Source organism: Vanessa tameamea, chromosome 2, assembly GCF_037043105.1.
Source record: "Vanessa tameamea isolate UH-Manoa-2023 chromosome 2, ilVanTame1 primary haplotype, whole genome shotgun sequence".
NCBI classification, from domain to species: domain Eukaryota; kingdom Metazoa; phylum Arthropoda; class Insecta; order Lepidoptera; family Nymphalidae; genus Vanessa; species Vanessa tameamea.
Window position 1 is genome coordinate 14,578,358 of NC_087310.1, and position 16,076 is coordinate 14,594,433.

General features: G+C 38.5%; 1 protein-coding gene across 1 annotated transcript in view; it reads right to left on the reverse strand.

Moving 5' to 3' along the window:
* Positions 1-57: 57 nt before the first annotated feature.
* Positions 58-16,076, reverse strand: part of Dscam3 (Down syndrome cell adhesion molecule 3) — a 200,392-nt gene continuing 184,373 nt past the window's right edge. The window contains 23 exon segments of the mRNA XM_064216635.1: positions 58-310; positions 1,224-1,301; positions 2,616-2,682; positions 2,974-3,126; positions 3,867-4,013; positions 4,457-4,608; positions 4,883-5,033; positions 5,323-5,464; positions 5,675-5,820; positions 5,952-6,140; positions 6,388-6,573; positions 6,659-6,838; positions 10,556-10,731; positions 11,209-11,338; positions 11,700-11,852; positions 12,225-12,371; positions 12,973-13,121; positions 13,340-13,508; positions 13,598-13,743; positions 14,038-14,257; positions 14,521-14,669; positions 15,026-15,170; positions 15,601-15,777. Of these exon segments, the coding sequence (XP_064072705.1) occupies positions 259-310; positions 1,224-1,301; positions 2,616-2,682; positions 2,974-3,126; positions 3,867-4,013; positions 4,457-4,608; positions 4,883-5,033; positions 5,323-5,464; positions 5,675-5,820; positions 5,952-6,140; positions 6,388-6,573; positions 6,659-6,838; positions 10,556-10,731; positions 11,209-11,338; positions 11,700-11,852; positions 12,225-12,371; positions 12,973-13,121; positions 13,340-13,508; positions 13,598-13,743; positions 14,038-14,257; positions 14,521-14,669; positions 15,026-15,170; positions 15,601-15,777 (3,404 nt within the window). The 3' untranslated portion in view covers positions 58-258.

Consider the following 16,076-nt stretch of genomic DNA (forward strand, 5'->3'; position numbering starts at 1 on the left):
GTAGCTTAAAAGTGTATCCAAATTCTCCATAATTTTCATAAAGAATTATGGCTCGTATTTAAATTTAATAAGTGCCGTTGTTCTCGCATTGAATAAAATTGAATCCGTATAAGTTTTATATTATTACAATAAGACGCAAAAAGCTTATTCCATCAAAAACCTATCTAATACAGGTAACTTTATTCAGAATGGTTTAGTCAAGAGTTAGAATTTGTTAGCATACTAAAGTATATAAAATCTACAATGGACCATGGAATGTTACACGTGAATCGTGCATTCCCGACGTTCTTGTTCTTTTCTTTGCTGGTATCTGAAATGTTTAAGAATCACACTTTTAATAAAGGAGACATACTTACCTAATCCTTTAATTTATATTGTTTATTTTTCTCATTTCAAGTAGGCTGCATTTGCATAGGTTAATTTACTTATGACATGAAAAGTTATTTAATTCCCTATCCGATTTTTACGGTTGCTTATGTTTTTAATCTAACATGGACGTGACTCACTTATGAAAAGGTATATTATTTTATTTAATACCGCCAGGTTACCTTTTCGCGCCTGATAATTTCTTAGTTATATACATATATTAAAAGGAAATATGCCGTAAATATTTTTCCAATAGCTCGTGTAATTTCTCGACTAATGGTAGATTTTCTTCATTACCTATTGGGGTATCTTATAGAAAAAAGCTAATGTTGTTGGATACAACTTACGACCAAAATTTATGTTTTGAATTAATTTGACTCTTTTAGAGAAACATTTTTTTACAAGATACTTTTTTAAATTTATATCATTACAAAATATTAATCCTAAATATTATATATTTAGGTAGTTATGAAATTGCTAATTGATTTCATAACTTTTAGAAGAATAAAGTGAAGCATTTATAAATCACTAGCTTAACCCGCTGCTTTACTCGCGCGAAATATTATAAAATTTTATAGTAACAAAACCCGATTGGTAAAAAATGCTCAAACATTATTGCTGTTAAATTGCCTATAGTGAGTTTTATATATATTACTTAATACACAATTGTTTACCCATAAAAACATCCAATCCACTTTTTACACCCTTAATTGGTGATTTCCGCAATAAAAATAACCTTAGTCTATCTGTAATGGTGATAATAAGAGCTGTTTTAAATAGAAACATAAATTCACATACGACTTTTTGCATTTACAGAAACGATATACGATATAACTATTAATTTTAATAAATCTTACTTGTCTATTAATGAAGATATATCAGGTGGCACGGGCGCGAAGCAGCCCGAGAGGCCGTCGCTCCCGTTTTGACCACCGCTGTGTGTCAATAACATTACGTTAAGGAAGTAAGTACCTATAGAATATCAGCGATAAAGTGATGAAGTATTAAGGTATATTATCACTACGAACAAAATGTTTTCTTCGACCAAACATTACATAAAAAACGTTTCACTAAAACTCGACCTTGAGATATAACTAACGCACAAAGTTTTGGTAATTGAACAAGAATAACGTCTTTAACAAATAGGTTCTTAGACACGCAACGAACTTATTATACGTACTTATATTATGTTACTTATATTAAAATATACCACTCGTTGCACACGCCAGCAGTACACACGCGTACACTGCACGAATGTACGAAAATAAGTGTTAGTTACGATTTTATCAGCAATTATAATCAATTATACAAAATAAATATATAACAATATTCTGCTATGAATGAGACATTTTATTTAATTTAAAATGTTACATCGTAACTTTATCGAAAATTTATTCACTTGATGCAAAATTTCGACATTGGGTGGCATTATTTACAGCGCCCAGGGGCGTCGCAAATGATAAAGGTTCTGCCCACCACGAGTTATGTGCCAGCCCGCCTGGATATAGGTACCACCCAATCATCATATTAGAAGCAGCACCAATACTTTGTTTGTGTTCCGGCTTATAGGACAAGGGACATAACATCTTATATCCCCATGTTGGGGCGTATTCTTAATGTTTTTGGGCGGTGGAGACCACTTATCAGGTCCATCTACCAGTCAGCCTACTTACATGTTTTCAGTGCAACGTTTTATATGTAACGTTTGAATTTCTGACGGAAACAGGTTCTACTTGTGTTACGTCATGTCACGAGTTTGACGCGCTGTATTTTTTATAAGCGCCTAAACAAACACTGTGACATAGTAAAATCAAATGAGTATTTATTTATTTACACGCTTTATGATCACGAATATTGAAATGTTAAAAACATCCCATTAAAAACAGGGTTTCTAAAACCAGGACTAAGTTTTTACTTATAAATAATTATTTATTAAGCTGGCAAAATTTAACAGGAAAGGTTAGAAGCTAGATTGTATAAGAAAAGATAAAAACTACAAAATTTGTAATTCTATTTTCGTTTTACTATATTGTAATTTTAATGCAAATCTAAAAGACTGTATAATGATTAATATCCATGCCAAATGTAACTTTACACCATTACAATATGGTAATGAATCGAAAAACCCATTTGAAGTGGGTTTGTAATTTGGTATGAAACAGTGCTCGGTGGTGGCGATCGTGGTAATGACGGTGATGATGACAGCGGATGTGAGGGTGCGTGGCGGGTGTCGGGGGGCAGGGAGGTACCTGGTCTACCTGCTGGCGGTGCGGCGCCCGCTGCCGTATGCGCTGCCACCACCCGACCCGCCTGAACCTGGAATGCGATTAAGGAGATGAAACGTCATCGTCTAAATATATTCCATTCACGAGTAAGTACTTTATGAGTGGCTACTTATAAGTACTGTTTTATATTATACACTATACAACTACCACAGATTATAGGATCTGAAAAGCCCACAAAAAATACAGTATTTCGACTGGTAAAATATACTTGTAGTAAGTTCTTACTTTGCTCAGATATTATATGTAACGAAATTCAAAAACAATCAAACAAAAAAGGTATTTAATCAATGTTCTAATTAGCACATGTGTGCAAGTACGTTACCCTTGGTGGTGGTGTTGGCGGCGCTGTCGCTGTAGTCGTCGGAGTCGGACCGCTCGCGCCAGTGCGCGGGCGGGTGTGCGGGCGCGGGAGCCGGGGTCGCGCGCAGTCGGTGTCTAGCCTCTACCGTTGAGCACTTTGAGAGACTCGATTCATCTGGAATTTAACATTTTTTTACGTGTTACCTCTATCTCTCTCTCTATTTCTTGCAATCTGTGGTGGTTTTGTGAATACGGACGGAAGTGTGGAACTAGAGGCTGGGAAAGTGCGCGTTTTTGCATTTGATCAATGAGCGCCCGCGGTGCTAAAGTTAGCCATCAGCCATAGCATTTTCTGACAGAATGTAATGTTGCTTGTTACATAGGTGAGATGTTAGATGTTGCACATCACATGAGACTACTTTATGGGTCACTCGTTTATAACAAAAATCGGCGGAAGGGTAAATGGGCCACTCGATAGGAATGTGATCACCACTGCCCATATAGGTACATTGTTGCCATTAGAAGTCTTAACTAATCCTTACGTCACTAATGCGCCATCAACTTTGGAAATTAAGATGTTATGTCCCCTATGCCGGAGTTACACGTGCTCACTCAGCCTTTAAGCCGCAACACAACAATAGTAAGTAGCCCTACCACCGAATTAACACGATATTAAAAAAAAATATTGTTTTCATTTTAATATTTTGAGCTAATTGACCCAAAGGGTCAGGCGAAGCGCAAGGCTTTTCACAGGTTTAATAATAAGCAGTGAACACAACAACGCGAACATGCTCGTGTTCGTGCGACATTGCGTATTACGCATATAGCTTAAGCGTTTGGCAAATACACTATGATACGAAACTGAGGTGATATATCTCTACAATATACATAGTTAGTACAAAAGGTTAAGGTTACCGTATCGGTAGTGGTCGCAGGCGCGTCGGCGTCGGCGGTGCGGCGGCGCGGCGTCGTCGTCGCGGCGCGCGAGCGTGCGGAACTGCAGCGAGTGCGCCGCCGCGCCGCCGCCGAACGTCGCGTAAGGGCTGATCTCGTACAACTCAGCTAGAACCACACTTTAAAATTTACTCTATGATCTTATTTTTTAATAATATGACTTGACAATATAACATGCTTCATTAGAATTGAACTGCAAGGAAGATTGTACTCCCGTATGACCGCAAGTTCCGAAGTTCTGGATATGAGCATCTATGTGCTTAATATTTTATGGGCATAAATTTTGTGGGCTTCTCTGACAAAATATTGTCATGATCAGCCCGTACTTCAAAGAGCATGTTAAACCGCTGGTCAGCTACTCTCTTTCAAACTTGCCCTCTATTGAACTAAAGAGAGAGGGAGAATAAATAATAAATCTTGATCGTGCACATACTTGTGTATGCTTGTGCTGTTGTGCGTGTGTTTTTACAATAATATATCCTGTGTGTTGGGTAGATTTTAAGAATATGCGCCGTAGCCGATATAAGTTATGAAAATAATAGATTTCTCACCTGATGAATCATCGTTGGATTTCTCGTTCCCGTTTATCGAAGAGGACGAGTAGAGTTTATGAGCATCTCGAAGTTTTTCTCTTTCAGCTTCATTACTTTCACTCAGTTTTCTGTTATCCCGCAAATAGTGGTCATTTGATAAGCAGAAAAATCTAAAATCAAATGCTAAGTGATTTTACACTTTATCTTTAAGTTAAGAGCTATTTACTCTTACTAACTTAATGCTCATGTTGAAGAAGATATTGTTTTCTGAAGTAACTGAACCTTTTACGGAACCAAGAAAATTGCTGTTTTGAGTATACGTTTAAAATCGCACAATTAAGTAAATTATTTAATAAGTTCGAGCGAATCGGTACATACACCCAAATGATTTTACACAAAGTAAACATAATTATACTATTTCTCCTCGGACTATTAAAGACTAACTTCCGCTTGGCGTGTAGCAGACACAGCAGCGCCGCCAGCGCCGCCACCACGACGAGTGCGCTGGAGGCGCACCACACCAGCGCCGTGCGCATGGAGCCCGTGCGCGCGCCGCCCGTCGCCGGCGGAGACACGCGCAGCGGGGGGATGCGACCTGCGCGAGGTTTAGTATTAGCGTCCGTCTTTTAATTGGGGTTCCCAGTGCAAACTTTTTAATTGAGACGTCAGTTTTGATAAGAGATTATCTACTATTTATTAGTTGGTAATAGCCGTATTTCTAAATACTTATGTGATTGACGAATTGAATGCTTTTGATCAAATTTAGCTTTGAATAATGATTTTGATGTAATTTGTGTCGTTAACATATAAAAAAGGTACATTATGAATTATCAGAATTATTATAAAATTAAAAAGGTATGTCATGAGCCACCCAGTTGAAGTACCTCCGGCAAGCGTGTGCGTGTCGGCGAGCAGCGTGACGCGCTCGACGCCTGCGTCGCTCCATGCCTCCACGGCCAGCTCGTACCACGCGCCCGGCGCCAGCGCGCCCACCACGTGCCGCGCCGCGCTCAGCCCCGAGCCCGCCTGGTAAAACTGTTTCATTGAGCACTCAGGACAAATATTCAATTAATAATTCATTATGTCGCAAAGGCTAAAAAATAGAAAATTGGCACACTTCGACAGGATTAACACAACCCTCATGTAAGCTTACAAATCCAGAAAAAAAATGAATATGGCGCGTCATGTAATTTATACTGATTCAAAAAACGCGCAACTTGAAATTACAAAACTAACTTGTATCCAGTGCTCATCTCCTGCACGACGATACGCAACACGGAAACCGAGGATGGGACAACCACTGTCACGCCACGCGTAGAGATTGATCTTAATGGCAGTCGCGTTCGTGTGTACGTGTTCTTCCGGCTTTGGTGCCTTTGGACCTGTAAACATATTATAAGAAACAGTGTAAAATAGTGTAACCTGTGCGAAGATTTATCCAGTCGTGTGAAATGACACTACATTTAACTAAGGTAGTAATTAGAAAAAAATATAGAAATACTTTTTTACTTACGTCCGCCTCTAGTTGTCGCAGTAAGTATTTCACTCGGTGGTCCCAATGATATCTTGTTCTGAGCTTGAATCTTAGCGTTATATGTGGTACCACATTTCAACATGTCCATAGTGTACGATGTTTGTTCTGGAGACAGTTCGACGCTGTGCCATTCTGTTTCTGATGCCTGCTTGTACTGGAGTATGTAGCCTGTTACAAGTTTAACCATTAGTTCTTGCGTCTACAGGAAATTCGTTAATGTAAAAGACAACTAACAAACCAATCGGTCAAATGTACGTACAATGCTACAAGACTATTGTAAACCAATTGTGTAACAATTATATTTACTCAAGTAAGGGAATATAACAAAAGTACAAAGGTCTTCGCGGTAAAAGAGCGATCTATATAAATAAATAGTGTTAATATACAAGTCATACATAAGGAAATCGCTTAATACCCAAAACAGGTTGATCAGACTCCGGCATCCGCCAGTGCAGCTTGATACTCGTGGCGGTGGTATACTGCAGCGACAGCGCAGGCGCGCCGGGTGGGAGCACCGCCCGTACCGAGTACACGATAGAATCCTCGCCAATGCTGTTCGTGGCCGTGCACGTAAAGTTGCCCGACGACTGTTCGTTCACCTCTGCAAATGGTGTAGCTTGTTTTATTGGTATTCAAATTTTTCTACAAAGTTTTTTTTTGCGAGACCCAACCACACGTATCCGTACCTCTGATATGCAGATGGCCATTCCGCGTGACCTGGTAGTAGCGATGGTGCGTGACGGGCGCGCGCGCATGTGCCCAGCGCGTGCGCGGCGCGGGCGCGCCCACCGCGCTGCACGCCAGCAGCGCGCCGCCGCCCAGCGCCGCGCGCACCGCACCCCCGAAAGATGCGATGCGGGCCGGGACTGTGAACGCACACCGTGTCACTCTATTTTGCAAATTTTTAAGCGTCACAAACTCTATTGTAATTGCAAGTAACTCCAAGCCAAGTGTAGGACAGAATTTTGTCAAGAGTATTATATTGTATATGATATGTGACACAATTTAGTGTTTATTTAGTATTCAAAGCCACCTCATCAAGTCAACGCTTAGTAAATACACAAAGTACCAAGTTTAGTATATTTATTAATGAGATGTTTGTGGATAATTGAAAAACACGTTCAATTACTTGTTAGTTTATTGCTAAGAAGGATGTTGCCCATAGCAACCCGAGTAAAAATAAATACGAGTGTTAATCATAGCAACGCGTATAACATATATCACATCTTCCCCCTTATTCTAAGAACTTAAACTGTTATATAAAAAAAAAAACAATAACCGAAATATTCAACTAATTAATATCTGGAACGATTAACAATCATTACTTTTACTAGAATAGCAATATACATATACAAAATAAAATTAATCAAACTCTATTCCATAGTTTTTAAAACCTCTCAAAGGTCTAGGTCTCAATCCAGATCTAGTGACATTAACCTCCGGAACTGTTGGTGCTTCATGAGTGCCATTCGAGCTAGTAGGAATCACATGATCTCTGGCACTTGGTATAAAAGTACCTTGTAATGGTGATTTACAGGTAGTAATCCATTTACTTTTTATTTCATCAATATGTCTTAATCGGTGAACCGTTCTCCCCTAGCACCTCATAATGCCGTGAACCTATTTCTTTCTCTATCTTCCCTTGCGACCATTTCTTTCCCCCGTAAAATTTCTCGTCCAAACCTTATCACCTAAATTAAAAGATATATTCGATCCATCAACTTGGGCGATTTGTTTCATTTGAGCCGCCTGAGCCTTATTTTCAATTCGAACATCGCTTCGTAATAAATCTAAATGTGAATGTAGATGCCTCTTTTGTAAAAGAGTAGCAGGTGCTACTTCTGTGGTGCTGTGTTCTACGTTCCTATAATCTAATAAATATGATTGCAACGCTGCATCCAAGTCATATCCATCCTGCATTGATTTTTTAATTGCTCCTCCATTTGATGCAGGATGGTATATCGCAGAATAGGTTACTTTAATACCGTTGTTATTCATAAAATCTTTGTATTCGCTACTTGAAAATGGTGGACCATTATCTGAAACTACGTCTCTTGGTAAACCAAAACGAGCAAATGTCTCTCTAAATACTTTCACCACTGATCCTGCTGTAGTTCTTTGCATTTGGAAAATTTCTAGCCATTTTGAAGTGGAATCTATCAAAACTAAAAAAGTTTTACAATGAAATGGACCTAAAAAATCTAAATGTAATCTAAACCATGGTTCAGATGTACATGGCCACGGTTGTAGAGCCGCTCGCGATGGCGCTGTACTAACTTCAGAGCATGTACAACAACTCCGACATGTACTTTCTATGTCCGCGTCTATGCCTGGCCACCACATTACGCTACGTGCCATTGCTTTCATCTTAACAATACCCATATGGCTCGAATGTAATTCTTTTAATAAAATATTTTTTAACGTACTAGGTATAACTACCCTGTATCCCCATACGATACAACCCATATCTATATACAATTCATTACGACGGCTAAAATACGGTTTCAAATCATCATCTTTATTTTCATTCGACCAACCGTTGTGAACATAACTGAAAACTTTACTTAATACTCTTTACTGACATGATTTTTAATAACTTCTTTAGTGATAGGAAGAACATTTTGTATAAAATTAATATACGTTTTTTTTGTAGTGCTTTAACTTTACCAGCAGGTAACCCTCCAGGTAACCATCTAGTTCAAACTGTGCATAAGCCTGTGATAAATCTATTTTAGTAAATTTCTTACCACCATACAACTTTACTAATAAGTCCCCGGGACGTGGTAAAGGAAAACTATCCACCTCAAGACAATTTCAATTTAATATCACCACATAACCTAATTGTGCCATCTTTCTTCATAACAGGAACAATTGGTGTTGCCCAGTCGGAAGTACTTACTGGCGTAATAACTCCGTCTTTGACCAATTCATGTAAAGCCTTCTCAACTGGTTCGCGAAGAGCGTAAGCTAACGGATGTGCTCGCATAAATATAGGCCGGGCGCCTGGTCTTAAATTAAAATCAACAGTTCCACCGGTAAATCTCCCTAGACCATCTGAGAAAATCTTAGAGTATCTGAAACTAAAAGATTCCAAATTAAAATTTTCGTCTTTAATATTATGACGTTAATATCCTTATTATATATAAACGTTAATTCACAATTTTTTTTTTGATTCTAACGAGAAATTACTGACCTCGTCTTTACTAGCTATACTGTCTTTGCTGCTATTCGAGTGTAAATCATTATTTTTATTAAAATGATGAACTGCCATTCTCTGGTCTAAATTTGGACACATCTTCCGTAAATGGCCTTTATTATTACACACCCGACAGACGTACATTTTATATTTACAAGAAACATCTTTATGATGTCCTCCGCAAGCTCTACATTTCCTCCACCCATTGTCACCCTTATGTTCCGGATCAACCTGATGAAATAACTTCGCCTTGCTTTGTTTTCTCTCGTACACATAACGCATTCCACTTGGATCCGCTTCAGAGTTGTCTAGCCGTCTATCTGCTCTAGTACCTCTCGTCCAGCCTGTAGTCGATCCAAATGCGCAATTACCTCCTTCACTTCCCCGTTTAGTAATCAATTTATGCAACGTTCCTTCCGACGATACTGTGCTTCTTCCATTTCGATTCTGCACAAAAGCCGCATCCGCTTCTGCCGCCTCCGTAGTTAGTGATAACTTAAACGCCATATCGAACGTGATATCTTCTTCCGTAAACAGTCTTTGCATTATATTTTCATTGGTTATACCACAAACAAATTGATCTCTTAAACTCTCTTTCAAATGAGCTGATGGAAAACTACAGTTTGCGGAAGCTTTTTTTTAATGCTGTAACGTAATCTGCAATGCTTTGCTCGCTTTTTTGCACACACTGTCTAAATTTAAATCGCTCAGCTAGAACACTAGGTTTTGGCTGTACGTGATCTTTCATTATAGAGACTAAATCTCCGAAGGTTTTTTCCGATGGTTTAATCGGTCTACACAAGTTAACCATAAGCTCATAAGCTTCATTGCCGATTAAAGTGATCAATGTCGCCACCTTCCAGGCCGGCTTAACGTCGTTTACGATAAAAAAATATTCTAGTCTGTCGATATATAGTTCCCAATTACCGCTTAAGATATCAAACGAACCGATTTTACCGACAGACATTTTGGTCATATATTGTATCCAAATAATATTTATTTAGGCAGTAAATTAATTTAAATGCAATATGCAATAGATTTGCCTGATTGCTTCTTCGCTTATATTTGGTTTCTAAGTTTCTAATTTTTTATCCTCGTCGCCATTGAGATGTTTGTGGATAATTGAAAAACACGTTCAATTGCTTGTTAGTTTATTGCTAAGAAGGATGTTTCCCATAGCAACCCGAGTAACAATAAATACGAGTGTTAACCATAGCAACGCGTATAACATATATCACAATGAATAAGTACATTAGGTAATAGTAGCACTATAATTACCCATTATTTTGATTAGTAGCTAAAATTTTCACGCCTATAACATTTTGTATTGAATATATTTATTATTTTAGATTAATGTTTTTTTCAATAAAATTAAGACAATCCGTACTTCTTGAACTAGGTCCCTGTCCCACCACAAGCGTTGACTCCCCTTCTCCTGAGCCCGTAGTGGCAGACACCCAGAACTCGTAAAGCTGATTCTCCATGAGGTTCCTCACTTGGAACATCAGCTCCGTTTCCGGGTTCTTATCAGCCGACACCGTGAAGCTCGAGTGCTTACCTAACCTGTCCCGAAAACAATTGAACTAAAGATTTTATTAACCAAATTACGTAGGCATGTCTATCTTATTATAATAATCCAATATAACGATCGGTGCTCGAAATTGGTACTATTTAGTAAATCGTTTGGCCCAGTGGTTAGAAAGCGTGTATCTTAACCGATGATTTCTGGTTCAAACCCAGGCAGGCACCACTGAATTTTCATGTGCTTAATTTGTGTTTATAATTCATCTCGTGCTCGGCGGTGAAGGAAAACATCGTGAGGAAACCTGCATGTGTCTAATTTCAACGAAATTCTGCCACATGTGTATTCCACCAAACCTTCTCCTCAAAGGGAGAGGAGGCCTTAGCCCAGCAGTGGGAAATTTACAGGCTGCTAATGTATGTATGTATGTAGCAAAACGTTTTAAAAAGGTATCTAAATTGCCTATAACATTTTGAAATTGGTCTCTCTAAAAGTCAGTCATGGAGAATTTAACTCACCGTCCAGCTTCCCTGTAGTAGACTGTGTAATGTGATATAACACCATTGGGATGTACCGGCGGTAGCCAGCTTACAAGCACTGAGTCACTGGAGTAAGGTAATGCTTTTATTTTCTCAGGCGCTGATGGAACTAAAATAAAATATTTCTTTTAAATTAACTTAGTTCGCTTATTTATTTATTAGAGCATGTTGACTTTTTGGAATGAAGATTGAAATGACAGAAAACATCACGTAAGTTGAGCGTTATGCCCCATCTTTTTCTATTATTATACGGTTTAATATAATAATATTTATTTAAAAATACTTTTTTATATTGCATTGATTCACACGCAATTTTTAATAATAATTTTATTTCTTGTTATTTATATATTCTTGTCTGTTATTTAATATAATATAGCCAAAGCAACTTCGTTCCAACCTGGTGTCCCATCATACATCTCTCTTTTTCTATTTATTTCATATTTGGTTAGAGAAGGAAAATGTTATCTCACCATCCTCCTCAGTCATGCAGTAGACAGGCGCACTTCGTTTGCCGTCCCCCGCGGCGGTGTAAGCGGCCACTTGAAGCGAGTAGTTGCTGTACTTATGTAAAGCGTGCAAGTAAGTTTCTGTCGTCGAAACACGCTTTAACTCTGCCCCTTCTGCTGCAAATGCAAAATGAAAATTCTTTTGACAATATAGGGACGTATATATTAGGAATTATTAGTATCAAACCCTAAACCTAGTAAGTCATTAGGGCTGACCAAAAAAAAAAATAGCTTATAAAAAAAATCTTAGACAATAAGCGATAAGCGTGGATTTGTTTTTAATTGATTTGTTTCCACGCTGATGTTAGTAAGTGTGTGCGGTAGAAGGTTTTAGGTATCGAAAATAGCTTGTGATCTTAAATGGGTTTCAAGATTGCTTCGTATCAAAAATTCTAAGGTTCAGGGATCTAATCCTAAAAGCGTATGAAATAGACAGAGAGAGTTACATTCGCATTTATAATATTTGTATAAATTATACCAGTTGTTTACCGTGGTCTGTGGATAAAGCCGCGTAGATGACTTTGTATCCCTGTATGAGGCCCGCTCGCAGCGCCGGCGGCGGCGGCGTCCAAGAAACCTTCAAGCTGGATGACGACAGCGCCGTGCATGTGACGCGCGCCGGTGCGGCCTCAGGAACTGTAAAGTGAGATATTATTATGAGAACCGATATATTATGGAGATAGTCCAGTTGAGATAGATCAAAACGCATGCATCTTAACCGATGATTTTGGGTTCAAACCCAGGCAGGTATCGATAAATTTTCATTTGTTAAATTTGTGTTTATAATTCATCATACGCGGTCGTATAGAAAAACTTCGTGAGGAAAACTGTATGTGTCTCATTTCAATGAAATTCTGCTGTAATGGGACATTTATAGGCTGTTATTTTTAATTAAGTTTTAAGTTTTTTCGGATCCAGAAAAGAACTAATAACTCAGAGACGCTTTGTGACAGCTTATAACAGGGACATTATAGAGACATTTAGTCCTAATTTCAAGCAAGAAGAAAGGTCCTCCTTAACTGTTCAGTTGAAGGTGGTCTTATTTCTAATTTGGATCCACAGCGGGTGGGCATTTATTTTGCTTTTTCTTTTACTGCCGAGTACGAGATGAATTATAAACACAAATGAAACAGATTAAAACTAGGCGATGGTCCAGATTCAAGTGCTTGATCTATAATTTAGATCTCGCTGTTCTTTATACGGGAACATATAGCAAATTATCATTTATCTTATTGACCTCCTTCTAAAGTGGTAGCAGTGACAGGTGCAGATGGTGGTCCAGCAGCAACTCCGTTGAAAGCACGAACACGTACTTCGTAACGAGTGAACTTCTTCAGTGCCGATAGTGTTAGCTCGGTCGCTGACCATCCATTGACTGTCAAAGTTCTGGAATAAAATTCAAAATGAAGAAATACAATTTATGCTTTTTAATATAAATATTTATCATCCGTCATTATGAATGAAATAATTCAGAAATAATGTGTCATGATTCTTCTTTATAGATTGCTTTCCGGCTTGAAACTTTCAGCTTTTTTAATGGAAAAAGTAAAAATTACCTAAGTGTCATCGATAATTATTATTTTGAATTAAAAAAATGCCATTACCTGGTAGAGTTAGGCAGCGTTACGATGTCCGTGGCCAGCTCGGTACAGCTGACGGAGTAGCCGAGCAGCTCGCCGTGCCACGCGTCCCGCGGCGGCGCGCGCCACGTCACGTGCAGCTCGCCCGCCGCGCCCGCCGACACCGACACGCCGGCCGGCGCCTCGGATGGAGCTGCAAAGTACAAATTTATAATTTTAATTATATTATGAATAAGAAATAAGAGCGATATTATTGATGTATGTATGGGTTTATTGTGTCACCTTCTTCTTGTGTCTTCACGACAACAGGTTCCGTGAAATCGCTGCGATCGATCTGGTTGATGGCTGCGATGCGGATCATGTAAGCTGTGTGAGGTCGCAGGCTACTGAGCAACGCCTCGTAGTGGATATCACCTTTTTTAGTTAACCTGTTAATATTAATAGTTTAATTTATTAATTTAACATTTTCAATCAACTTTTTCAATAAGGAAACGAATTTGTAAAATATGATATTTTGTTGAAATCCTTATTTCCTTTTTGTTAAATTTTAGATCTTTCTAGAGTCCAATTAGTAGTCATTATTATTAAATGTGAAGGTGACGATATATGTCCAATTGTACCTTAATATCGATAACGTACTCTATTGAATAAGTTTTTGTTTATCTATAAAATAAAAGCTAGATTTAAATAAGTGTGATGATTTGAGATCATTGAGAACGCACGTGATGTGGGAATGCGAGTGCGAGCCGTGTAGCGACACGTTGAGCGTGTCGGCCGCGTCCCAGCGCGACACGCGCAGCGCGCCCTGCGCCGACAGCGCCGCGTGCTGCAGCGTGTAGCCCAGCAGCGGGGAGTTGCCGTCGAAGCGCAGGCTCCACGACAGCCGCACTGCACGCGACTGGATCTCCGTCACGGACAGTGATTGAGGAGTTTCGGGTTTTTCTGTGAGAATTGTGTACGTTGATCATTCTCTCTTCGTCATTGTAAAATTATTTTTTTATTTATGTAATGGAAAATTTTAAGGAGGCACAGCGGAAGGTCTATTTATTGAATTTATTTTAACATAATATTTAACACTACATAGTAAAATCTCCCACTATGGATATATATTATTATATTACGATGATTTTCAGAACGCAAGAGTCTACATCAAATTATAATAAATTATTTTTACGACACTATGGTTTAAGAAAATTGAATTTCACCTTGGACGGATAGATAAATGTAGTGGTCACTGTGACCATAAGCGTTGACAGCTTGGCACTTGTAGACCCCGGAGTCTGGACGGTCGGTGCGGCTGATGTATAGTTGAGACCTTAAACCACTATCAGTCTTTGCTTCTGAGATACTTAATCTGTAACAAGGAGATATAATCTATTAATGCTTTGATATGAAAAAAATATGTTGTCCCGACTGATATCGTCCTCATTAATCTCAAGAGGGACCAGACAGATGCAGGACATATACATAGAGTACAAGTGAACCCAGGACCTTAGGATCTGCGGTTTTATATGCAGCCACTGTACCAAAGAGTCAGTCAATGCAATGAAAAAATATAAGTAAACTCTATGTAAATAAAAATGGAAATATTAAAAATTAAAAGGATATGCTAATGGTTAAACTTCATTATTTTAATGTATGTTGTATGCAGCAACAAAAAACCGATGAAATAAATGAAATTGGTTGTAAATGTGATATAGTCAGTTTTACCTATAGGTGGAGAGGTCGAGAGGTGAACCATCACGCGACCACGAGAGGCGTAGCGGAGCGTCTCCGCGCGCCTCACAAGCGAGCGTGGCGCCCGCTTCGCGCCGCGCCGACACGTTGTGCGACGTCACCTCAAAACGAGCTGGCTCTGTGGTAAATAATCGTTACATGGTAATGATGGTAAAAGAAAAGTGAAGATTTTTTAATGTCTCTATAACATATACTATCTAGTCGGATTGGCAAATGAGTCACCTGTAAGTTAAATAAGTGGTCGATAATACTATAATCCGTATTACATTATGTACATTGGTATTGAACGAAGGAAATATTAAACATTCCTCATATCAATAATGTGCCAAGCAAATGGGCCATCTCTTCGTAAGTGTAGAAGAAGACAATGGCGCTGTAAGAAATATTAACCATTCCTTACATCGCCAATGCGCCAATTAGTAAATATTGCTGTTTGGCGGTAGAATATGTGATGAGTGGGTGGTACCTACCCAGATAGTCTTGTACAGTCTAAAATAAATGTTTCTTTATACATTTAATTTTTATCATAGAATTTTTGGAGGACTCACCATTAATTGCAACAAATATGGTCTTTGAGAGTGGGGTTCCAACGCCATTTTCTGCTCGGCACATGTAGTACCCTTCATCATAGGGCAGTGCAGCTTCGATCCATAATGTCCCGTTTGACAAGAACTGAAATCTTCCCCCTAGATTTACCAAGGGAACGAAATCTGACGCGGATCCCGCTGAAAGAAAACCGTACAATAAACATGGAAACTTTGTCAATTGACTGCTTGATACAGGGATATAAAAAACTCTTTCCACTTGTTATTAGTCAACCGTTTCTTTATCAAAACTTTAAATTAAATAAGTTTAAATACATTTATTTTATTGCACATTCAGCAAACGAATAAGTTGTTTTTTTTTTTCATCCTTAAAGTATAGTGATTTAATATGACTGATCTATTAAGGATTGGGCTATTGTTTAGATCAATTCAATCATTTAGAACATATGCTGCAAAAAGAAGATCTGTATTTTGTTTAC